At 41.6% G+C, this 25,145-nt stretch overlaps 1 protein-coding gene across 1 annotated transcript in view; it reads left to right on the top strand.

Annotated features, from left to right (window-relative positions):
- Positions 1-25,145, top strand: part of LOC310944610 (rho GTPase-activating protein 26-like) — a gene marked incomplete at its 5' end in the record, with an annotated part of 62,189 nt that overhangs the window by 5,493 nt on the left and 31,551 nt on the right. The window contains one exon of the mRNA XM_083910413.1: positions 24,654-24,749. Coding sequence (XP_083766539.1) covers positions 24,654-24,749 — 96 coding nt within the window. The remainder of the gene's footprint in view (positions 1-24,653; positions 24,750-25,145) is intronic.

Raw genomic sequence — 25,145 nt, 5'->3', positions numbered from 1 at the left:
AAAGAGAAACTGTGAACCTGATCTTTTTGTTTTCTTGTGGCCGTGTTAAAAATATATTTACAGTAAATGACACCGGTATATGAAAGAAAAGGGGAAATTTCACACATTCACACATAATTAACCTCAGTGTTCACAGAATCACAGAACTGTAAACGGCGTTTGTGGTGTACCAAATGACTCTCATTTTAATTTATGTTTTTTAACCTGGTTAAATAAAGGAAAATAATATAAAGCTGACCACTGCTGAAATAGAAAATCCCACATTTCTTGTAAGGTTTCTGCAGGACAATTAAAACGGAGCCTGTCGAGATACGGATCCCTTTTACAGCTTTTGTCACACCGGCCTCAAACGAGCAACCTCACTCCACCATGTGATAGTTATGATATGCTTCAGCAGAGATATACAGTACAGTTAGCAGTTACTCATTCTGTAACAGATTTACAGCTTCTTTCACTGTTTTTCCACTTGAGGTGTCAAGTTTCTACATAATCATTGTGGATCACGATTGACCGACGGGGAAAGCGCCTCAGACAATTCAGCACCGGCCATGTTAAACACGTTGTAAATAACTATTGTTATTTATAGATATGTAGTTTCTCTGGTGCATTTCATCATTTTATCCTCGAGGGATAGAATACACTTCCACAGATGAGTAACTGCAGCTTCATCCTGCACCTGACCTTATTGTTCCTGTCTGTGTGTAATTTGCAGCTGCACCTAACTTACAGTGAGGTATTCATAAACACAGCTCTGTCATTACATGCTGCAGTATGCCGTTGGAATGAGATAATGTCACCTGTTCTCCACCGAAAGCCGACTTTTCTCGAGTTGAGCTTTGTTTTTTTTGTGTGTTCATAAAACCAGGAAGAGACCAGGAACAGTGAACTCTGAGGAATGCACATTTGAATTTATGCACATGGTTACCTGATCGCTGCTGTTAGAGCATAAAAGGAGCAGCCACACTTTTTAAATCCTGTTCTCTCTCTCTCTGTCTGCAGATTGAGGCAAATAGTGTGATTTAATAATTGCAACTCTATTCACAGTGGAGGTGGAGGAGGAGGAGGGCGTAGTGAATCATTACACACTGACAGGTGTCAGGCAGCCAAATGGATTTGAGTTTAATGTCAAGTTTGTGTTTTCCATTCAGGATTTATGACAAACTGTAAAACCTGAGAAAAGAATTCATCACATGGTTGAAGTTTGAACTCATTTTTACGAAACTAACTTTTCCACCCAGAAAGCTCCATTCATATTTTTTCCAGAATTAGACAGCCTTAACTTGAACCGCTGCTCAAGACGCAACATTGCACTGATATTTTACCAAACTGTTCACTATAAAAAGTACAAATCTATCTTTTACTTTATCTTATTTTTGCCTTTTTGCCAGCAGTGGAGCTAGTAAAAGAGCTGAGCCATTGTCTGTGTAAACGGACAGCCAACATTGAGTGACTAATGCCAGAATTTAAAAATATATCACAGACATTGTACTAAATCAATTTGTTAAAAACGAACACACCAAAATAATGCAATTGGGAGTCAAATTACTATTGCATATGCATTCAGTGAGACCCAAACTGGCCTAGGGGCTCTTTTGGTTGTTATATATCGCGTCAAAGTCACCAAGTTGTCAACGCTGTTATTTGGTCTATTTGTCTTAGGATAACTTTTATTTTCTTTCTTTATTTCCCTTTCGTTTCCCTGGCTCGGTTTATTCTGACTCCGTTTCTGTTAATATATCTATAATGTGTGTAACACGTCTTCTTATGTACGACGGTGTTCTGTAGGTTGACTTAGGTTTAAGTTGTAAGTTTCATTGTAAGCAAATAAAGGTGGCATAGAAGTACCTGACACCTGACATCTCTGTGCTACTGTCCCAATAAATGTCACAAGACCTGACTTTATTTGCAGTCGTCACGTGATGAAGTTATCCAAACAGGAGCCTTTTGAAACAACATGGATTGAAATCTGAGACGTACACCTCCTGAAAAACAAATCTTCAGGTGCAGGTAATCACACATGCTCCTTAGGCCTCAAACGCCTCAAAATGTGTGTGCGTGTGGGAATAAAGTAGAAACTTTCAGCCTGCAGCAGCAGAAGAAGAGGCGTGACTCTTACTGTAGTTTCTGCTTTTTCCTCCAAGAAACCTTAGGCCACTGTTGGTTGCTGCCCAGACTTGCAGCAGGTGTCATGTTGAGCAGGAAGACTTTTCACTGTCTTGAAATGTAGCAAATCAGGTAGAAGTAAACAAATACTCACACATGTTTAATAAAATGGTTATTTTTTTTATTTTACATCAAAGCAAACGGAGGGGAAGCAGTGTTAAAAGTTTAAATGTGGTCCTGTCTGGGAGCTGTGAGCCTGGTTGTAAGGTGATGAAAGCAGGTTGTTGTGTCCAGGAGGAGACGATGAGGACTGTGAGGGAGGAATGAATCCCTCTTTGTTGTGGGTTTTTTTTGTTGTTCAAGCTCTAGGGTTTAACATCACTTTCACTGCTTTGTGGGAACAACTGAGAAAACAAGTTTGTGTGGCCCGTGGCCAGTGAGGAGACGATACCGAATACAATATCTCAAGTATTACAATTACCAATGTGCAAGATTGTGGTTTGTGTGTTTGACCTCGTTTTTCCATTCATCCCACTTTTGGAATCGGTATTTTATTGTTGACAGTTAAAGAAATCTTTTATGATACTTGTTATCATGTCACAACTTTTGTTCATGGTATTTTTTTAAATTCTACAATCAGATATTTTCCATAACATGTTTATGCTCTTGTTTATCTGAATATGCCCAGTTCAGGCTTATTCCTCCTACAGTTGCTAAGTGATGGAGAGATGTATGAAAAGGGTTGTGTGGGCTGTACTAAAATGACCAGCGACAAATCTATGATGCAAGGGCGACTTCTAGGATAATTTCAAGAAACCATTACGCTGGTTTGGGCCATGTTCTCCCTGTGTACTCCTTCATCCTGCCTTCACTGTCTTGTCTTATTAAAGTAGAATCAGAGCTCGCAGCGAAGAATCAGACTCGGCTATTATTGGCAGTGGTGTTGAGGATGTGTATGAAATGAATCGCAGGAGGATATAACTCTTTCCATCGCTCCCATTGTTTCATTTTGCTCCACAGGGATGAAGATGGTCGCTCGTCTGGCCAGGCCGTTTAATCTGAGTCGTCAGTGAGTGGCTGTGTGATATTTATGAGACAGTAAGACATGAGGAAACCCACCACTGTGAATGAAGTCATCGTACGAGGTGTCGATCTGAATTAGTTTGTGATTCAGAGAAATACCACAATATGTGGTATGATTTTTGATGGGAACTTCAATGATACCCAGGTATATCAGAATTAACCCACTGATGATGTCTCAAATACAAGAAATCCTTATCCCTTGTAATTTGGAAAAACTGTCAAAATCTGAATGAAATCCAGATCTGATCCAGATTAAGGATTTGGCGGCACTTTAAATTCAACACTTAACAGATCTGGATGGATTTTGATGGTAAAGTCATATACTGATTCAGGATCAGTCTTCTGGATCCAGTAGAGCAGGTGACAAAGTGCTTAAGCCTTGGCAGAGATTGTCTGCACTCCCTGAGTGCTCTTGTCTTTTTATGTTATTCTAATATATCATGTTGGACGCAGCTCGAGTTGAACGCAGTGTGTTTTCAGAAGACTGGAACGGATGCACTGAATTATTGAATACATGCAGCCCCTGACGCGCTCTCTGAGGCAATGCTGTCTGTGTAACTAAAAGTGATGACGCTGCAATCACACAGTGCAAGATTGAGATTGACTAAACATGGCTTCAACTGCGTGGTAGTCATGTACAGATGTGTTTACTTGAGTCTGAAATAAGGCATTAAGGACCTGAGAGTTCTGGTCAGCCTTTTATTATTTAGCTGCAAGGAAAATGTCTTTGGGGTTCAGTGGGCCAACATTAAATAGCATTTTTGTTCCCTGAGATTGAGCAATAACAATTTAATGACATCAAATTTATTATTGTGGTTCACTTGTGTAAGTTTTGTAATCCCCATTTCCAGCAGCAGCATCGGGCAGCTGTTGTGTATCGGACATGCTCTGCTAAACCTGTTGAAAACTACCTGCCCAGCACCAGATGGCAGATGGGGAGGGCAATAGGTAGGAAGTGTCTGGTGAACATAGTTAGTGACAACCTCACATGCAAATGGATGCTAATGTCTGGATGTGGAAACCCGACCCGAGAACATACAGGATAGGTTGAATTTTTCGCAATAATAAGACAATGATTAAGCCAGAATTACATATGCATACTCATACTCATGTTGAGTGTGCAGTTTGCGTTCACTGTCAGACAGGAACATGTACTTTAGATTTACTCTGTCTGTCTGCACGACTGGACTGGGGTGGGCCGAGGGTTAGACTCGTCCCCACTGCGCGCCAGAGCCAACCCAAACAAACCACAGTTCACTGGCATGGAGAGAGAGACGGGGAGTGTGTGTTTGTTTTTAACAGTGTCAGTGTGTGTGTGTGTGTTTAGCTTCCATCCAACTTGTCCCCGCCTTCTCCAAAAATAACCCCCTGCTAAGAATATTTAATCCCCCAAGTTACTGCTCTTTCATCCCGCCACGTCTTGCTCTTAATCTCACCGTCACACACACTTTATGTGAATAATATCCATGCACCCCCACACACACATGCAGGGGAGGGAGGGGGGGTAGTTAGAGCTCCTGATTTAAAGCCAGCCAACACTCTTAGGCTTAGTGGTGGGGGGGTGATCTGGTACTGGTCGGTGTGTTTTTGCTTTATTTTATCATGCAACGGGAGTCATTGTTGGGTTAAAGTGGTTTTGGCTTGACCTGGTGTCTGGTTCTGGCTTTGGACTGTAAGAGGCAGATTATGTCATAGCTTTGAGGAGGTTTTCCCTCCAGATTCAGAGTCAAATTGGCCTCTTTGGTCGTGATATCATCCCACAGTGTTAGATTGTGTCGCTGATGGGGGTCGTGGTCGAGGCAGGATTAATGCTAGAGCACTTGGGGTTAGGGGTGGTGTAGGTGGGATGGTTTGTAACAGGGCAGGGATTTACTGGGTTTCTTTCTCTGTGGGGAAATTACGGCAGACAGACAGTTTATTGGGTAACTTGTGGTTGGTATTGATGGCAGAGGGTTGGGCTCTCCTCTGGACTGATCGTGAATTTGCAGATATTGAATTTGTGTAAACCGATCCAGGGGTTTATAGAATGAAGACTTTACCGTGTCACACTTTGTGAAGACTGTGTTTTGTGTGTGTGACATTAGTTCATTACCCATGAATATTTATTAAATCAATATTTCCTTTCTACAGTCTTTCCTTTAACCCATTACTTTCCATCCTTTCCATCTCAAGCTACTTTTACACATTTACTTCTTTATTGCCTGTTAAACTCAACCAACCAAACTTTCTCTGTCATTCTTGGCAATTTCTTCTCCTTGTGTAACATGCCAGCTGTTCTTGACTGGACTTGCAAGTTAAAATTGAGGTCAAAGAAGAATCGCTTTGTCTCGAAAGCGGAGCAAAGTCTGTTTGCTGAGCTCATTGGTTTGTCTCAGTAAAAAATAGCACATTGAGCTGAATAAGTAGCATCTGCTTCAGTCCTGTTGAGCATAAACGATGCACCTTTTGTTACCGTTATGTGCTTTTATTATATATATATTATATATCATGTGCACATGCACAGAGATCTATTGGGATGTTGGAACTTTTTAGTAACATTTTTAAGGTGAAATCTGACATGACACTACCACCCCTAGGATAAAACCTATATCTATATGCAATTAAATTTTCGTCCCACCCAAAGTTATGTGTGCATTGTATCGCTCTGTTTTGAATCTCCAACACCCCAGTATTCATGTGCCCCTCTTATCTCAGTCTCCATGTTTCACTGGCCTCTGAGAGAGGACACACTCGTACTGACAAGCCACCGAGCTGCAGCCACTCGGCTGCACGGATCCCTCGGGCTGCCGTAATCCATCCTGACAGGGAGAGAAAAAGAGAGCTGGGGAGTAATGACTACACACAATAATAAAAGGCTATAAACAGACTCTGAGGACAGAATGTGTGCTTCTGAGCTTCACTGTGTTCACTGTGAGAGCCAAAGTACAGAAATTGAAGCTGAGCGTGTGCGGTTGGATGCTAATAAAGCGTATGATGGTTCCCTTCAGGCTGCTTTTAGTCGCCTACTGGGAGATAAAGTGGAGATAGGGATGCGGAGAGTGCAGGGTTAGCTCATGCTTTTGTTGCTATCAATGCAAAGTGCTGATGATCTTATGAAGGCAGCCCATGGTCAGGCGGAAGGTCACTGATTCAATCCCGGTATATGCCCCTGAGGAAGACACTTGTATGTGTGTGTGTTCACTACTGGTGTGTAATGTGTGGATGAGTTAAATGCTGAGGGTAAAAATGACTAATTAATAACTAACTATTCAGTTTTTTCTCTTTTCCCCCCATTTTTTTGTGTGTGCTACGATATTTTGACTATGACTTGCTTGACTGACCTGTGATTGCACTTCTGTACCATGTTCTTTGTAAATGTTTGAATGTTAAATGGCGTCCAATGTAGTGTTTCACTTCCCTGCAAACTTCCTCTTAATCAGAATTGGAGAAGTGAAGCAGAAACTAATCAAATCAGCAACGTATTAAATCATATTTGTTTCTTCTGATATTTAAAGCATTGTCCTTCTGATACCTTAAGTGTCTTTATTCCTTTTATTCCCAAAATACAAATTTTTGTACTATTTTAATAACCCGTCCATTGCTGTCCCTTTCAAAGTAACACAACTTCAAACATCGTAATGTTAACACAGCTCTAGCAGACCACGATGTCACAACTTGGCTTTCGGCCTCTCTTAACCTCACAGCAGCTTGCACAGCGTTTGCAGCAGGTGTCACAGACAGCTTGCTCACACATGCATGCGTACACACACACACACACACACACACACACACACACACACACACACACACACACACACACACACACACACACACACACACACACACACACACACACACACACACACACACACACACACACAGCATGAACTCATACATGCTGAGAGACACACACACTTACCCCCCCTTAGTTTACCCTGTGGTCACACGGCAAAGTACATTTGCAGAAGACGAATGACAGTGTGAGTTTTCTCCTTCTTTGCTTGAATGCAGAGAAGAAATGTGCTCAAGGCGTCAAATTTGAACTCCGGGCTTTGTGAATTAATAGGTTTACCCTGATAACTCGGAGACACCGTGCCAGGAAAAAAGTGAACCTGAGAATAAAGGATTAATGAGTGAAGAAGTGGAGACAGGAGAGCAAAGGGGGGAGATTATGGCTGCCGTGGAGGAGATGATTTTGGCTCGATGTTTCAGCAATGGGGGTTGGGTGTTGATGGGAATGACTTGGCCAAAATAATATTAATGTCGATGCATATTACCTCTGGTCATATGGTTAAGGAGAAAGAAGGAGGAGGACATGGCCAAGAAAAAATCGGCTTGACTCCATGTCTATGGAAACATCAAAGTGCAGTTCCCCCATTCCTTTTTCCAGATTCTGTTTGAAGATAAATGTCTGAATACCTGCTGTACATACACTGCACAAAAAAAAGGGGCAGCAGTGAGTGTGAGGCAGTGTTTCCCGAGTTGGCATTGGATGTACAAGAAATTACTTTCCAGTGTTCCAGTACTGGAGTGGATGTTCTGGTCCCATGGCAAAGTTAAAGGTTGCCATGCAGTTGAGTTCAGGCTGAGTAAATGTGTTCACTGACTGATGAAATGGGATCAAAGTCTCCTTTTTTGGGGGGTCTTAAGATTACATTACACTTGCAGTTGTTCCCCTTTGGGGGTTGAGTGCATACAAGCACAAGTAAAATGTGCAGTGAAGCAAGGCTGAACACAATTTACCAAGCCTTTGCTGACCATTATTTTTTTGTGTTTTACTAAAACAAATATTGAATCTTTTCATTTGATTGATACCACACACGGGAGGTGAGAATATTTCCTGTGCTGCTGCCACATGTCAGGTTTGGCGTCAGTTTTTTCCCTGCTGGAAGTCGGCCTGTGTAAAGAACCTACTTCCTCTTCCTGTTCTTGTTTGGCACTTTATTATGTTTCATTGCAACAAAGAAAGAAGGGAAGGGAAGGGTGGCCAATATGAGCCTGGGAACATTGCATATTGCATGTCACCATGTTAAATATACAGTATGTTCATCCGGTGACTATACAGTACAGCATTATTAATTATTAATGAATAGATCAACAACTTAATAAATCACTCATTATCAGCTACCGGAGAAGGTTAAACATTTTTACTTTAATGGGTAACATCTTTGATTAATTAACCACTTGTTTAATTCCAATCTAACCTACGAAATGACCTCAGGAGTCGCAGTTAAAAAAGAAGCTACTCTACTCAGATGAGTTTATATGATTATTTTTTTGCTCTGACCGATATTTCCCTTCATTGATGATTTAGAGTACAGCAAACTCGAGTGTTATGATCGCCACGGCCTCGTTGTAAACGCCTCACTCTGCTACCAATTTGCACAATTTTACAAGCTGTTATATTTAGGAAGTTAGTGGAAAGTACAGTAGAATATGACTTTCACTCCTTTTTGGCCTCTCAGAATGGCTTTTTCCATGGAATTAGGTCACTGAGGATTTCAGCCAATCCTGTTAGAGAGTCTACTGATTTATTTCCTGGTTGCTGTGTTGTCCCCTCTTAGATCTGGGAAAACTGGTGGCCGTACAAAACAACAACTTCAACAACAGTCAGCACTGGCACAACATGCTGGCACCAAATCCCCTGGCATTTTATCTTTTAACCGTTCAGTTTGAATTAAAGTTGGCATCTATAGAGGGGCGAGTTGCCTGCTGTAGAACTGGCATTTAAAGCATACTCCATTTGCCATGTAATGTTTTTAAAGACTGCCGGGCATGGCAGATTTAATGGCTATAATAACCGTAATGAATTCCACTTATGTAGGAGTGAATTCTGCGTTGACGTTTTTATTCATGCTTGAAGACATTGTGTACTCTTCACTGAGGACACAAACTGGAAGGTGAGATCGTGGTTGGATGTTGTGAGGTAATATTTAGTCATAGTCATAGCAACAATGAACTGAAATTATTGTTGCTATGACTAATTATTGCATTATTGTCTGTGACACAAAGCTGGAACACCTAACTATCACTGCTTTATTAATAAGAAACAGACATCCACAGGGTCACACAGTTTGACTCTCAAAAAGTTGTTTTGCATTGAGTTTGTGTTGTGGAACAGAGGTCAGACATGTGCTGAGAATATGGGAGGAAGTGGATGAATTTGGAATATTTGGAGACTGGTTCCAATATTTCTCTCTCCAAACACTGCTTATTGCTGAAATGGAGTTAGTTATTTTTGCACACACAAATTAGTGATGGTGAATTTGACCTTTGACCCCATGCATTTAACCCGTCCTTATTACACACCAGCACGTATCTTTCTTTGAAAAGTACATATTGTTATTTAAAGGTTCACTGAGAATGTGAGACCACCTCCCTTTCCCAAGCATGGAGCTACAGTATGGTGGCCTTCAGCAACCAGAAAGAATGTCTCCTTTTTTCTTCTTGGTTTGCATGGAAAGTGTCTGCTTCAAAATGTTGAAACACACACGCTGGCTGGTTTGTTAGTTTCTGTGTGAGATGGCAAAAGCGCTTGCCCAAAGTGGACATGATTGGCTTACTTTAAGACAACAAAAAAACAAATCCATTCATCCTCTACCGCTTTATCCTTCACATGAGGGTCACTGGAGCCAATCCCTGGCTGACATAATGTAGGGTAAAAGGCAGGGGACACACAGGTCGCACAGGAGAAACAACCATCTACTCTCACGTTTATAGTCAATTTAGAGTGTCCAATTTGCCTTATCGCCAAATTTTTGGACAGTGGGAGGAACATTCTTATGAGAAGTATCCAGTTCCTGCCAATAAACGTTGCATCATGTTACACACTGGTCCTTTTAAAGTTATCCTGATCTTAAATAGCTGTGTTTTTGTGTGTATTACCGCAGCTTGCATGAGAGAGCGGTTGACGTGTTGTGAATCATGATGTGAGAATAATACATTATGTTAGTTTTTGGGCAAACCCGACGGAAAGTGTGTGAACAAAGTTGCCTTGGCATCACTGCTGCTAATAACGTGATTCATTCACAAGCCCCCATAACATAACGATAAAGACTCACTGTTCTTTTTCCACTGTTTATGTTGGAATGGTGTCCAGTTTGTCTTGTACCAGCGATGATCTCAAGTGGTACAAAAGATTCTACAAATGGCAACAAAACAGCGTAGGGGAGCAAACTCTTGTTGTTGAAGCCTGTTTTTTCCCTCCTCTGTCAGCATGTTTTGCATCTGTGGATGGATCTGTGTGTTCTTGCTGTCAGCTCACTGTAAGGCGAGGTCATATATTCTCCCATGTTTCCTGTTTTGAAGAGGTTGACCGTGTTTCTGAGTAAGGTCATTGTCGTCATATCAGCAGATGCTATTAGAGGATTTGTTTTTGGGGTTTTGTGCAACTTATATTCATCTACCATCCAGTGGTTTTGTCATCAACCGTCACGACGTCGTCTCGAGCCAAAAATCACGACATTCACTGAATGAACTGAGCTGTTTTTTCTATTTTAACTATATGAATAGAGCTCTTAAATGAAACGCATCTGTGTTTTTTCGTATTTCACAGAATGTTATGAAACTGAAGAATGTGTGCTTTCCTCGGAAGAAAAAAAATTACGAGGTCACTTTTAGCCGGGCATTTCTGGCCCAGTGTACTCTGCTGAAATTCCAAGACGGGATTGTCCCACATTCCTGCTGTGGATTTTCCAGTGGCAGTCTGTGGTCTGCAGGATGATTTTACCCCACAAACGCTCTGTGTTTTTTTTGAAAAAGGAAAAGAGGAAAACCTCCCTGGTCTCTGTCTGTGTTTGCTGTGTCAGCAACAGGCGTGGCAGTGCCAAAATCAGAGCAGCACAGAGAGAAATCGAGGTTGAAAGAGGTCACTGTGGAGGGAGAGTGTGTCAGAGCGTTGGAGTGGGAGACGCTGATCGACACAAGAACAGGAACTCTACAAATAAGTGAAATGCTACACATGGCGTTCACACCCCCCCCACACAATAAGAGACATAAAACAAATTCTTGCTCCTTGTGGTGCCCTGGCTTCTTTGTGTGTTGCTAGGATACAATGTAGCCCAGGACAAGAGGAGGGGAGCGCGAGCGGAGCGCGTCTCAGTGATGTACAGTTTCCCCTCTTTTATTTTACTCCCAAAGCTGCACAGACAATTTCTGAGCATTAGAAGTGATTGTGGAGTGAGTAATGTCATTTGGAAAATTAAACATTCCATCGTCTTGGTGCTTAGTCAGATGTAATTGATGCTGGTTTGATATTTTGGGTGATTGAATGGCCAAAACTAGAATTAAAGGAAGTTTTTCTTTTTTTAAATAAAATGCTTGACACAAACTAAATAGATTAAACAAAAATTAAAAATTTAACTGCATGGGGTTCCTTAAGTATGGCCGTGTTTGCTTTGCGAGTCAGAAGTATAAATGTGATGATTTCACTTGAACTTGCGGTGACCATTTCTTTAAAAACAACAATGTTGGATCAGAAAAGTCACCACGCATAAATCACTCACATCGCTGTGTTAGTAGACCTGTCGTGATATCTAGTGTTGATAGTGATGTTAAAGTTAAGCTGGGATGGCAGATTTGACGAGGCAAAACCTTTGCTTTTCCGTTATTGGCTTCGTTTACCGGTGACCGTCAAAGGATAAATGGTAGATAATGGATGGATGGATTTTTTTCCTCTTTTCTTAAGGGTTATTTGCTTAATATGTCAGGACATCAGTCCTAAAATGTCTCAGAGCCAGCCAACAGTTTGCATTTCCAGCTGTTTCTCAGCTCAGTTCCCTGTATGGTTTAAGAGAGGCTCTCTAAAACTATATGACTGTCTTCCTCTGGCCTCCCCAGTCTTTTCCTGCCCCCTCTCCACCATTATAGTCCTCAGTTCATTCTAAATGTGTGTGTCTTTGTTGGATGTTCTCAGGCTTTATTTAGCCATTGTTGATCACTTTGTTGTCTTTTGACGATTCAGCCCTGATGAGCAAAGTGCTATGCTACCGTAAACACAGGCACAGCACAGCGCTCTGTTGACTCTGTTGAAGTTTGGGTGGATTTAAGGATCTCGTTTCTCGTTTATCTTTTTTCCTTCTTTCTGTGAATTCCTTCGCTGGGATTGCTCCCTGGGATGGGCAGTTTGACGCTCACAAAACAGGAATGGAAATGCAAGTGGGGCGTGTGTGTGTGTGTGCACAGCATGTGTGTTGTTGTTTTTTACGTTGTACTATATTTGGAAGATGAATAGCTGTTCTCTGCTAATTACAGTGATGTTTTACAGTACACACTGTGTCACAAACACAAACAGTTGCCCCCTCTGTCGCTGCACTGACACATTCAAATGTGATGAAAGCCATCTGCTGAGATAGACACTGGGAGTGTTCCCATTGTGTGTTTGTGTGTGTTTGGTGTGCTTTGTCAACCCCAGTGCTGTGTCATGTTTTGGGCTGTGTTTCTTTTTATAAGTGCTTCCAAATGTTGGCCGGTGAGCGCCCGCTAGTTCCTCTCTCTGTGTTTACTGTCAGGACTCCCACATGCCAGGGAGTTCCATCAGCATCGCGGTGTTTACGGTACACAGAGCCTCCGCCGCTGCTGCTGGCAAACACACAAAGGTTTTCACAACATTATCCTTGTAAATATGAACACATGACATCACCGTGTTCATGTCGTGCTCTTGTCCTTCACAGGAAAAACAGACCCATTTGCAGCTGTACAGTCAGTACCATTCTCTATGTCGTTGTCAGATTAAAACCTTAACATTCCCCTAATTTCCTTCTTTACTGCTCTCTGTAGTGAAATACAATATGAAAGTTAAACATACGTTGACAGTGAATGGCTCTTGTTGCAGGTCGGTGAGGGTATATGACTGAGGTATTGGACCTCAGTGTCAGCCTGTAGTTAAAGCAGCACCCGCAGCAATATTTATACAAGTGGTGGCAATTAGTTTGTGATTGAGAGGTGTGTAGTAGTGTTTTTTTTCTGTTTCCTTGAAACAACTATCGTAGATATATGTACATTTTGGATTAACCTTGAGCACACATAACATGGTACTTTAGGAAGTGGATTTTTCTGGCTAATTAAATTCGGTGCAGTGCCTTAAATCACATTAGATTTAAGTGCAGTGCAAATTTGAGATGATTTGTCAAGGTAAAATAATAAGGTATGGGTTGCCACAAGGATGCAAATGTTAATTTTCTTAAATTGATATATAAATATAAAAAAGTGGAGCTCATGGTAGAATTTTGTGTGAAATTGATTTACTTGAAGTCTGTCAGTAAAACATAATTTACTGTGAATTCTGCATTCATTCATTCATGCTTTTATTAAAACAGCAGGTACAATCTCAACAAGGAATTAGGTTTGCAAGTATAAAACTACATAAAGTCAGGTTCTAGGAAAACACGTTTTTTTTTTATTTGGGGAAAAATAAATTTTTAGCCAGTGCTTTAATTTAATTCCTCTCTTGCAAATTATTTTCAACTAACAAACTGAACTCTCGTGGTTCTGTGTATGTTAATGTCAGTCAACATAACAACGAGAGTCAAAACTGTTGTATTGTTGTGACTTTTTGTCCATGTTCCTTGTCCCAGAGCAGGAAAGCCTTGTGACCCCAGTGATGGAATGTGTCATATAATATCAATATTTAAGAGAAATAATACTGACCACATGTATAGCATGTTGAGTATATGGATCCTGCATGTGTGCACCCAGCATGTGTGAAGCGTTATCCACAGGCTGTGCGTTGTGCGGGCATCTTGGCAGCAGGTTGTCCTGATGACATATTTACAGTAAGGGCAGCCAGCTTAGCTCTTGGAAGGTGATGAGATAAAATATCACAGTGAGCTGTTTTCTCCTCATCCCTCTGCCAGTCCTGTCACTCTTTCGTCCAATCTTTGCAGTGACATGACTTCTGTTGCTTCCAACATAAATTTATACATCACTTGTGCCGTAACAAATCGCTTTTCTCGCACAGCTGGAACGACTTATGAGAGAGTGAATGTGATCAACGTTGCGATTAGTGATCCACCTTTAACCTCCGAGCATTAACCCACTGTAAACCAGCCTACAGTGTCTGTATAATAAGGTATTATATGGTTATTGGTCAGTGAAGGGCTCTTTTTCGTCTTCTGCGGTTCTCCAGCTGTTTGTGGATCGTGTAACGTCCCGATGATGGACTTGAATTGCGGCTCTGTAACAGGATCTGCATTCAAGGCTGGCTTTGACCTTAATCGCCCTTGTACGCTTCACTGGGGACGGAACAAGAATGATGAAACGGCGCGTGTTGTCCGTCAATGTTCACCCAAGGCAGTCCGTTTCCCCCCAAGAAGCTGACGAAGCAGAGTGGACAGACTATGGTTGACCTTTGACTTCTACTTCCCCCACCAACGTGCACTCACCATGGCAATGCCTGAAAGAAGCTATCTTTACTTCCTTTACTTTTCTTTCACTCTCTCTCTCTCTCTCTCTCTCTCTCTCTCTCTCTCTCTCTCTCTCTCTCTCTCTCTCTCACTCTCACTCTCATACACTTACTCACTGTTTTGTCTGCCTCTTTTGAACCAAAATTAGCGGGTTAGCTCAGTTTCCGTTGCCAGTAGAGGAGTCTGCCTCTCTGTTTTGTCCCCTGTGTTAACTTGCAACACATAACAGAAGAATGTATTGGTATCATAATGATTACACGTCTTTCACTTCACTTTTCAAACTTGCATCAGGAGCAAGTGAACAATTTGAGGATCGCATCAAAACATCAAGCTCGAAAAGGTGCAGACTCCGTGCAGACTCGATTGTCAAAACGAAGTAGCAGATGTCAAAATAACCTACTTTCATCCAAGTGTCATGTTTACATAACCGCAGATCAGACCTGAAAGCCAAGAAAAATCTTAATCTAAGCCCGGAAATGTGATGTTTGTGGTTGTTTCGTGTTTCTTTTTGACCCGTTATTGTCGATGTGATAGAAGTGTTTCCTCCTCGCCAGTTGTCAAGGTGACCACAATGTTTTTACAATAATCACTCTCAACGCTTTATTCGCTAAACCCACCCCTGCTGCACTGGATTAGAAACCAAAGAGACAAATTGCCTTAGTTTCAGACTCTGTGTTTTAATCAGGTTGTATTTCTTGTACTATAAACCTACAGGCAATAATACTATACAATAATACACTGAGGTCAGATTTACAGAACTGTGTATTTAAACGGTGAAGATAATTGAACAATGAGTACGTTTATATGCATGTTAAAAGTCTGATTTTAGTCGGACTAAGACAATAATTGTGTTTTCTTAATGTCATGTAAACACACAATGCGATTCATAGTCCGATTAATCCTGCATGCGTACACTTGGCTTGACTGGTCGGACTTGGAGTTCTGCGCATGCACCACAGTTTTCGTCCCGTTGGTCTTTGACCCAGATGTAGAAGGAGACGACGTATAAACCGGAAGTCATACGACGGTGGCGGTCTCTTTCTTTGGACAACATGGCAACCACAAGAGCCGTCCTCCATCTCATTTGTATTACGACAGGATTAGAAATGAGTATATTTGAAGGAGGGCTCAGTTTGAGCAGTTTGAATATAAAGTAAGAGAGGGAAGGTTGAGGTGGTTTGGTCACGTGCAGAGGAGGGACGGAGGATGTTGTAGATGGAGCCGCCGGGCAGGAGGAAAAGCAGAAGACTGCAGACAGTTGGATGGATGTTGTGAAGGTTGAAATGAGGACAGTTGGTCAATCAGAAGCAGACACAGTTTTAATGCTTGTCCCTGCAACTGTGAAAGTATTTATTACAATTACAAATTACAATTGGTGAAAATCTTTTTTTGACCATGTAAAAAATTTAATGAGATTGGAATCTGTCTTTGTCTCTATGAATAGTGTGGTGTGTGTGTGTCTGTGTTTGTGTGTGTGTTCCACTTGATGAATGGGGTTTCTATTCACATGCCTGTGGAACAAAGCTATTGCTCAGTTCAAGCTACTGCTGGATATCCTGTTGATATCACACAGACCCATTCTTTGGACCGTGTTGTGTGTGTGTTCCTAAGTTAATACACATAGCAGCCGTTGTGCAGCGCTGCTGCTACATGGTTGTGGTTAATTAAAGATTCCTTTTGTGGAGCGAACAGTGTTGTGTGGTGTGTATGTGTGTGAGCTTCATTCCACCAGCATTCAAACTCATGTCCTTTTTAAATGTCATAGTCGACAGATGGTGTGACTGGCATTTTTGAGCACTGACAGAATTTCCACACCAGTTTAATCACAAATTTAAAGCAAAAGCTTGAATGAAGAAATAACTGTTTTTCATTGAACACAGTTTATCATTTCCACGTGTCATGGCTGCATCAAAACACCAATATTATTGTTATGTTGTCGCTTCAATTCATCATCTGTCTCATACTGTACCAGCTGTGTACAATTCTCATAGCGTGACTGATTTTCTTTCATGAGATTCTTAGATTGTTTGTTTTATTCAACAGCAAATATTATACACATGTTTTAAGAATAACAATGTTATCTTGTTTTTGAGATTCAAATGACTTTCACAGCTCAAGTATTTGAATGAATTGAATAACAATAAAAACTGATGGTCTGTCACAGCGCTGAAAGATTTCACAAGACATCTTATCTGTATTTTTTTTATGACAAATCTGAAGTTAAATTACTGTAGGCCCAAGTTCAGTTCTGATAGCTTGGTATTTGTCTGTGCGTGTGTGTGTGTGTGTGTGTGTGTGCCTCCATTGGGTGGAGTCATGAGCTCAGCAAGCAGGAAGTTGAAGGAGAGAAGAATGAGGGTGAATTCTGTCAAACAAGTGCGAGGGAAAGGGGTAAGAGGACGGGAGAGGTGAGTGTCAACAGGGTCAGGGTATTTTTAGTCGTCGGTGAACTCTGCTGCTCTTCCTGCCTCAGCGTGGACACACACATACTCACATAATACTCGTATATACTGTGTATGTAAGAGAGCAGTGACACTAAGTCATTGTTTTCCATTATCTCGGAGCCAGCAGTGATAAATGTTTTTCTTTCAGCTGAAAACATAACATCACAGCTTCAGAATACATAGCAGTGTTTGATTTTCCACTTTGACTTAGCTGCAAAACAGTGATGGAGTGCTCTCATGAAGAATCAATTCGGTCTGGTGGTCCGTTCACGTTAACTGTGAACGGACCTATACTTTGACACTATAGGTCGTCTTCTACTTCTGCAACCTCCTGTGTCTTAATTACATTACATTACATTACATTACATTTGGCTGACGCTTTTTAACCAAAGCGACTTACAACATGATAAAACATTTAAGCTTTTAAGAGCACTTCTAACAACAACAACAACAACAACAAAATACAATAAGTGCATCAATGAGTGTAATAAGTGCATCAATGAGTGCAATTGTCTGTAGTAGTGCTATGAGAGGAGATGTTAATTACCACAAACGATTCACTGATATTACTTGTTGTCAACTTTCTGTGCAGGACCCTGAGTTAAACGGTCAGGGAAAAATAGGTTTAAACATCTGGAAACCCTCAACTGTAACTATCTGCTTGGCTCAATAGCACCAAGTGTACCTTAACGTTTTAGTGCAGTCAGTTATTGGCTCTTTTCGACACACACGGAGTGCTGAATATGTTGCAACGGTGGACTTTCAGTTACTTAACTTGGTGCATTCAAAGAGTTCCCTTAAATGGTAACGCATCACTACTCTACTACGTATTGATTTGAGTTGATATATGAAGATGAATACATGTTTCTGAGTGTATTCTGAGAACATGGTGTGAGGAAAACGTGTGATATGTTTCCATATAGAAGCCAGAAAAAATCACATTACCTCATCACAGCATTTGCCAACACTGAGACATTGTCCAAGGGCAAGTGAGCAAAACGGCAGAGGAAATTAAATCTGAAACCTTCAATTGATGGTGCTTGGATTTGTCTGTTTTGGGGAAAGTATTATGTTCGTCTGACAAACTGAACGACGGGAACAACTTGTTACCCTGAATTATTATTTTTTTTTTAAGTATTGAGTAGCTGTCTGCTGAGGTTTCACCTGCTGAGGTTCTTGAGTACACTCAAGAATTTCACTGATGACTTTGCCAGGCGATGAATTTTGGCTTCCACAGTTTCCCAAACCTAAAAACAGCTTCTCAAAAACACCCCTGTGTCTATTTACCATTGCCTCATTTTAGTGATTCTTAAATGTTTGTGTGCACTTCTATATAATTGGTCAGAACAGGAAATTGTATGAATAATTGACCCCCTATAGCTGTGGCCACATACCACACCATCCTGGAGCCCCAGAGGTTTGTTTTTTCCCACTTTTAACACATTATTCACATTACTTGGGGTGGACAGTTGCTTGAATAAGCCATGTTCATGGATGAATTTTGCTCATTTTCACTCGTTTTCGAAGCGCCATTATTTACCCAGTCCTGTTGGCCCATGACCCCCTATAGCTGTGGCCACATACCACGCCTTCCTGGAGCCCCAGAGGTTTATTTTTTCCCAGTTTTAACTCATTATTCACACTATTTGGGGTGGATAGTTGCTTGAATAAGCCATGTTCATGGATGAATTTTGCTCATTTTCACTCGTTTTCGAAGCACCATTATTTACCCAGTCCTGTTGGCCCATGAGCCCCTATCGCTGTGGACACATACCACACCTTCCTGGAGCCCCAGAGGTTTATTTTTTCCTACTTTTAACACATTCACACTATTTGGGGTGGATGATTGCTTGAATAAGCCATGTTCATGGATGAATTTTGCTAATTTTCACTCGTTTTCGAAGCACCATTATTTACCCAGTCATTTTGGCCCATGAACCCCTCTCGCTGTGGCCACATACCACGCCTTCCTGGAGCCCCACAGGTTTGTTTTTTCCCACTTTTAACACATTATTCACACTATTTGGGGTGGATAGTTGCTTTAATAAGCCATGTTCATGGATGAATTTTGCTAATTTTCACTTGTTTTCAAAGCGCCATTATTTACCCAGTCCTTGTTGGCCCATGACCCCCTATAGCTGTGGCCACATACCACGCCTTCCTGGAGCCCCACAGGTTTGTTTTTTCCCACTTTTAACACATTATTCACACTATTTGGGGTGGATAGTTGCTTGAATAAGCCATGTTCATGGGTGAGTTTTGCTAATTTTCACTCGTTTTCGAAGCGCCATTATTTACCCAGTCCTTGTTGGCCCATGACCCCCTATAGCTGTGGCCACACACCACGCCTTCCTGGAGCCCCAGAGGTTTGCTTTTTCCCACTTTTGACACATTATTCACACTATTTGGGGTGGATAGTGCTTGATTAAGCCATGTTCATGGATGAATTTTGATCATTTTCACGATTTTCGAAGCGCCATTATTTACCCAGTCCTGTTGGCCTATGATCCCCTATAGCTGTAGCCACATACCACGCCTTCCTGGAGCCCCCGAGGTTTGTTTTTTCCCACTTTTATCACATTATTCACACTATTTGGGGTGGATAGTTGCTTGAATAAGTCATGTTCATGGATGAATTTTGCTCATTTTCACTCGTTTTCGAAGCGCCATTATTTACCCAGTCCTTGTTGGCCCATGACCCCCTATAGCTGTGGCCACACACCACGCCTTCCTGGAGCCCCAGAGGTTTGCTTTTTCCCACTTTTGACACATTATTCACACTATTTGGGGTGGATAGTGCTTGATTAAGCCATGTTCATGGATGAATTTTGCTCATTTTCACTCGTTTTCGAAGCGCCATTATTTACCCAGTCCTGTTGGCCTATGATCCCCTATAGCTGTAGCCACATACCACGCCTTCCTGGAGCCCCCGAGGTTTGTTTTTTCCCACTTTTATCACATTATTCACACTATTTGGGGTGGATAGTTGCTTGAATAAGTCATGTTCATGGATGAATTTTGCTCATTTTCACTCGTTTTCGAAGCACCATTATTTACCCAGTCCTGTTGGCCCATGACCCCCTATGAAAACATGACCCCCTATGTTTTTTCCCACTTTTAACATATTATTCACAGTATTTGTGGTGGAGAGTTGCTTGAATGAGCCATTTTCATGGATGAATTTTGCAAATTTTCACTCGTTTTCGAAGCGCCATTATTTACCCAGTTCTGTTGGCCCATGACCCCCTATAGCTGTGGCCACAAACCACGCCTTCCTGAAGCCCCAGAGGTTTGTTTTTTCCCACTTTTAACACATTATTCACACTATTTGGGGTGGATAGTTGCTTGAATAAGCCATGTTCATGGGTGAGTTTTGCTAATTTTCACTCGTTTTCGAAGCGCCATTATTTACCCAGTCCTTGTTGGCCCATGACCCCCTATAGCTGTGGCCACACACCACGCCTTCCTGGAGCCCCAGAGGTTTGCTTTTTCCCACTTTTGACACATTATTCACACTATTTGGGGTGGATAGTGCTTGATTAAGCCATGTTCATGGATGAATTTTGCTCATTTTCACTCGTTTTCGAAGCGCCATTATTTACCCAGTCCTGTTGGCCTATGATCCCCTATAGCTGTAGCCACATACCACGCCTTCCTGGAGCCCCCGAGGTTTGTTTTTTCCCACTTTTATCACATTATTCACACTATTTGGGGTGGATAGTTGCTTGAATAAGTCATGTTCATGGATGAATTTTGCTCATTTTCACTCGTTTTCGAAGCGCCATTATTTACCCAGTCCTTGTTGGCCCATGACCCCCTATAGCTGTGGCCACACACCACGCCTTCCTGGAGCCCCAGAGGTTTGTTTTTTTCACACTTTTAACACATAATTCACAGTATTTGTCATGGATAGTTGCTTGAATAAGCCATGTTCATGGATGAATTTTTCTCATTTTCACTCGTTTTCGAAGCACCATTATTTACCCAGTCCTGTTGGCCCATGACCCCCTATGAAAACATGACCCCCTATGTTTTTTCCCACTTTTAACATATTATTCACAGTATTTGTGGTGGAGAGTTGCTTGAATGAGCCATTTTCATGGATGAATTTTGCAAATTTTCACTCGTTTTCGAAGCGCCATTATTTATCCAGTTCTGTTGGCCCATGACCCCCTATAGCTGTGGCCACAAACCACGCCTTCCTGAAGCCCCAGAGGTTTGTTTTTTCCCACTTTTAACACATTATTCACACTATTTGGGGTGGATAGTTGCTTGAATAAGCCATGTTCATGGGTGAGTTTTGCTAATTTTCACTCGTTTTCGAAGCGCCATTATTTACCCAGTCCTTGTTGGCCCATGACCCCCTATAGCTGTGGCCACACACCACGCCTTCCTGGAGCCCCAGAGGTTTGCTTTTTCCCACTTTTGACACATTATTCACACTATTTGGGGTGGATAGTGCTTGATTAAGCCATGTTCATGGATGAATTTTGCTCATTTTCACCTGTTTCGAAGCGCCATTATTTACCCAGTCCTGTTGGCCTATGATCCCCTATAGCTGTAGCCACATACCACGCCTTCCTGGAGCCCCCGAGGTTAGTTTTTTCCCACTTTTATCACATTATTCACACTATTTGGGGTGGATAGTTGCTTGAATAAGTCATGTTCATGGATGAATTTTGCTCATTTTCACTCGTTTTCGAAGCGCCATTATTTACCCAGTCCTTGTTGGCCCATGACCCCCTATAGCTGTGGCCACACACCACGCCTTCCTGGAGTCCCAGAGGTTTGTTTTTTTCACACTTTTAACACATAATTCACAGTATTTGTCGTGGATAGTTGCTTGAATAAGCCATGTTCATGGATGAATTTTTCTCATTTTCACTCGTTTTCGAAGCACCATTATTTACCCAGTCCTGTTGGCCCATGACCCCCTATGAAAACATGACCCCCTATGTTTTTTCCCACTTTTAACATATTATTCACAGTATTTGTGGTGGAGAGTTGCTTGAATGAGCCATTTTCATGGATGAATTTTGCTAATTTTCACTCGTTTTCGAAGCGCCATTATTTACCCAGTTCTGTTGGCCCATGACCCCCTATAGCTGTGGACACAAACCACGCCTTCCTGAAGCCCCAGAGGTTTGTTTTTTCCCACTTTTAACACATTATTCACACTATTTGGGGTGGATAGTTGCTTGAATAAGCCATGTTCATGGGTGAGTTTTGCTAATTTTCACTCGTTTTCGAAGCGCCATTATTTACCCAGTCCTTGTTGGCCCATGACCCCCGATGAAAACATGACCCCCTATGTTTTTTCCCACTTTTAACACATTATTCACACTATTTGGGGTGGATAGTTGCTTGAATAAGCCATGTTCATGGATGAATTTTGCTAATTTTCACTTGTTTTCGAAGCGCCATTATTTACCCAGTCCTTGTTGGCCCATGACCCCCTATAGCTGTGGCCACACACCACGCCTTCCTGGAGCCCCAGAGGTTTGCTTTTTCCCACTTTTGACACATTATTCACACTATTTGCGGTGGATAGTTTCTTAATTAAGCCATGTTCATGGATGAATTTTGCTAATTTTCACTCGTTTTCCAAGCGCCATTATTTACCCAGTCCTGTTGGCCCATGATCCCCTATGAAAACATGACCCCCTATGTTTTTTCCCACTTTTAACACATTATTCACAGTATTTGTCGTGGATAGTTGCTTGAATAAGCCATGTTCATGGATGAATTTTTCTCATTTTCACTTGTTTTCGAAGCAACATTATTTACCTATGACCATGACCCCCTTTGAAAACATGACCCCCTATGTTTTTTCCCACTTTTAACATATTATTCACAGTATTTGTGGTGGATAGATGCTTGAATGAGCCATTTTCATGGATGAATTTTGCTTATTTTCACTCGTTTTCGAAGCGCCATTATTTACCCAGTTCTGTTGGCCCATGACCCCCTATAGCTGTGGCCACAAACCACGCCTTCCTGGAGCCCCAGAGGTTTGTTTTTTCCCACTTTTAACACATTATTCACACTATTTAGGGTGGATAGTTGCTTGAATAAGCCATGTTCATGGGTGAATTTAGCTAATTTTCACTCGTTTTCGAAGCGTCATTATTTACCCAGTCCTTGTTGGCCCATGACCCGCTATAGCTGTGGCCACACACCACGCCTTCCTGGAGCCCCAGAGGTTTGTTTTTTCCCACTTTTAACACATTATTCACACTATTTAGGGTGGATAGTTGCTTGAATAAGCCATGTTCATGGGTGAATTTTGCTAATTTTCACTCGTTTTCGAAGCGCCATTATTTACCCAGTCCTGTTGGCCCATGACCCCCGATGAAATCATGACCCCCTATGTTTTTTCCCACTTTTAACACATTATTCACACTATTTGGGGTGGATAGTTGCTTGAATAAGCCATGTTCATCGATGAATTTTGCTAATTTTCACTTGTTTTCGAAGCGCCATTATTTACCCAGTTCTTGTTGGCCCATGACACCCTATAGCTGTGGCCACACACCACGCCTTCCTGGAGCCCCAGAGGTTTGCTTTTTCCCACTTTTGACACATTATTCACACTATTTGGGGTGGATAGTTGCTTGATTAAGCCATGTTCATGGATGAATTTTGCTAATTTTCACTCATTTTCTAAGCGCCATTATTTACCCAGTCCTGTTGGCCCATGATCCCCTATAGCTGTGGCCACAAACCACGCCTTCCTGGAGCCCCAGAGGTTTGTTTTTTCCCACTTTTAACACATTATTCACACTATTTAGGGTGGATAGTTGCTTGAATAAGCCATGTTCATGGGTGAATTTAGCTAATTTTCACTCGTTTTCGAAGCGTCATTATTTACCCAGTCCTGTTGGCCCATGACCCCGATGAAAACATGACCCCCTATGTTTTTTCCCACTTTTAACATACTATTCACAGTATTTGTGGTGGATAGTTGCTTGAATGAGCCATTTTCATGGATGAATTTTGCTTATTTTCACTCGTTTTCGAAGAGCCATTATTTACTCAGTTCTGTTTGCACATGACGGGTTCCACATCAAGTCTTTCTCAGGCAACATAATACATGTTTATTATTATTTGACAATATTGTAGTATTTCAGATTTCATGATCTACCCTCGTTGTGTGCTGCTTCTCCGTCTCCGCTGTTCTATTTTTGAGAGGATTCTCTCCTCTCGTCCTGCCCTCTCCATCCTTCCTCCGTTTCACAATAATTCAGTGTGGGATATGTGGTTGACCTCGTCCCCGCCCAGCGACAGGAAGTTTGGTAATGGAGGTGACCCTGCCTCGAGTCAGGAACTCACACTCGCTGTGAGCGCTCGTCTCCTTAGGAGCCTCTCGGCGCCTGATTTGTTATTTAAAAGTCATTTTTCCATCCACTTGTCTCATGTAACTAAAGTTAAATTACATGTTTTTTTGCACATAATACACAAACCTCCTCACAGATGTGCAGTATGAGAAACTCGGTGTCCACCTGTTGCCATTCAGGCTTTTTTTCTACTCCCTCTCACTTAGAAGCATAGAAAAGTGTAACAAAGCACGGTGTTCTCTTACATCGTATTATCGAATTAAACATTGAATAAGGATCATTTTCTTTCTCTTTTTTTCTCTCAGGTTTGTCGACAGCGAAGAGGAAGTTTGCAGACTCCCTCAACGAGTTTAAATTCCAGTGTATTGGAGATGCGGAGACAGATGATGAGATATGCATAGGTAAGCCTGTTGGTTTTTGAAGCCTCATACATTTTGCTGCACGGGAACTTTCTCATTTACATTGACTGAAAATAAAAATAGGCAAATCAGCCTTTGGATATAAAGACGAGCTTGATGTTCGACATCAAAAATATGATTTCCTGACTTTGTTGCCTGAAGAATAACAAATGAAAAGAAACTGTCATATCAAACGGATAATTAAGTGTACCCAAACACCAAATCCAAACAGTTTGTCCTCCCCTTTTTTGTAAATTTGCAGTCCTTTTTGAGGTTTTATCTTCATGATATTGCTATTATATAACTCTCCCCCCTCCTCCTAATTTCCATGAACTCATCTAGCCTTTGCAGCGCTGTGTTTTTGGCCACCACACCCTCTCATTGCTGCCTGGCCTGACT

Source organism: Microchirus variegatus, assembly GCF_963457635.1.
Source record: "Microchirus variegatus genome assembly, chromosome: 2".
In the NCBI taxonomy this organism is placed as follows: domain Eukaryota; kingdom Metazoa; phylum Chordata; class Actinopteri; order Pleuronectiformes; family Soleidae; genus Microchirus; species Microchirus variegatus.
The sequence above is the reverse complement of the archived record's forward strand: the minus strand, read 5'-3'. Positions and strand labels throughout refer to the sequence as shown.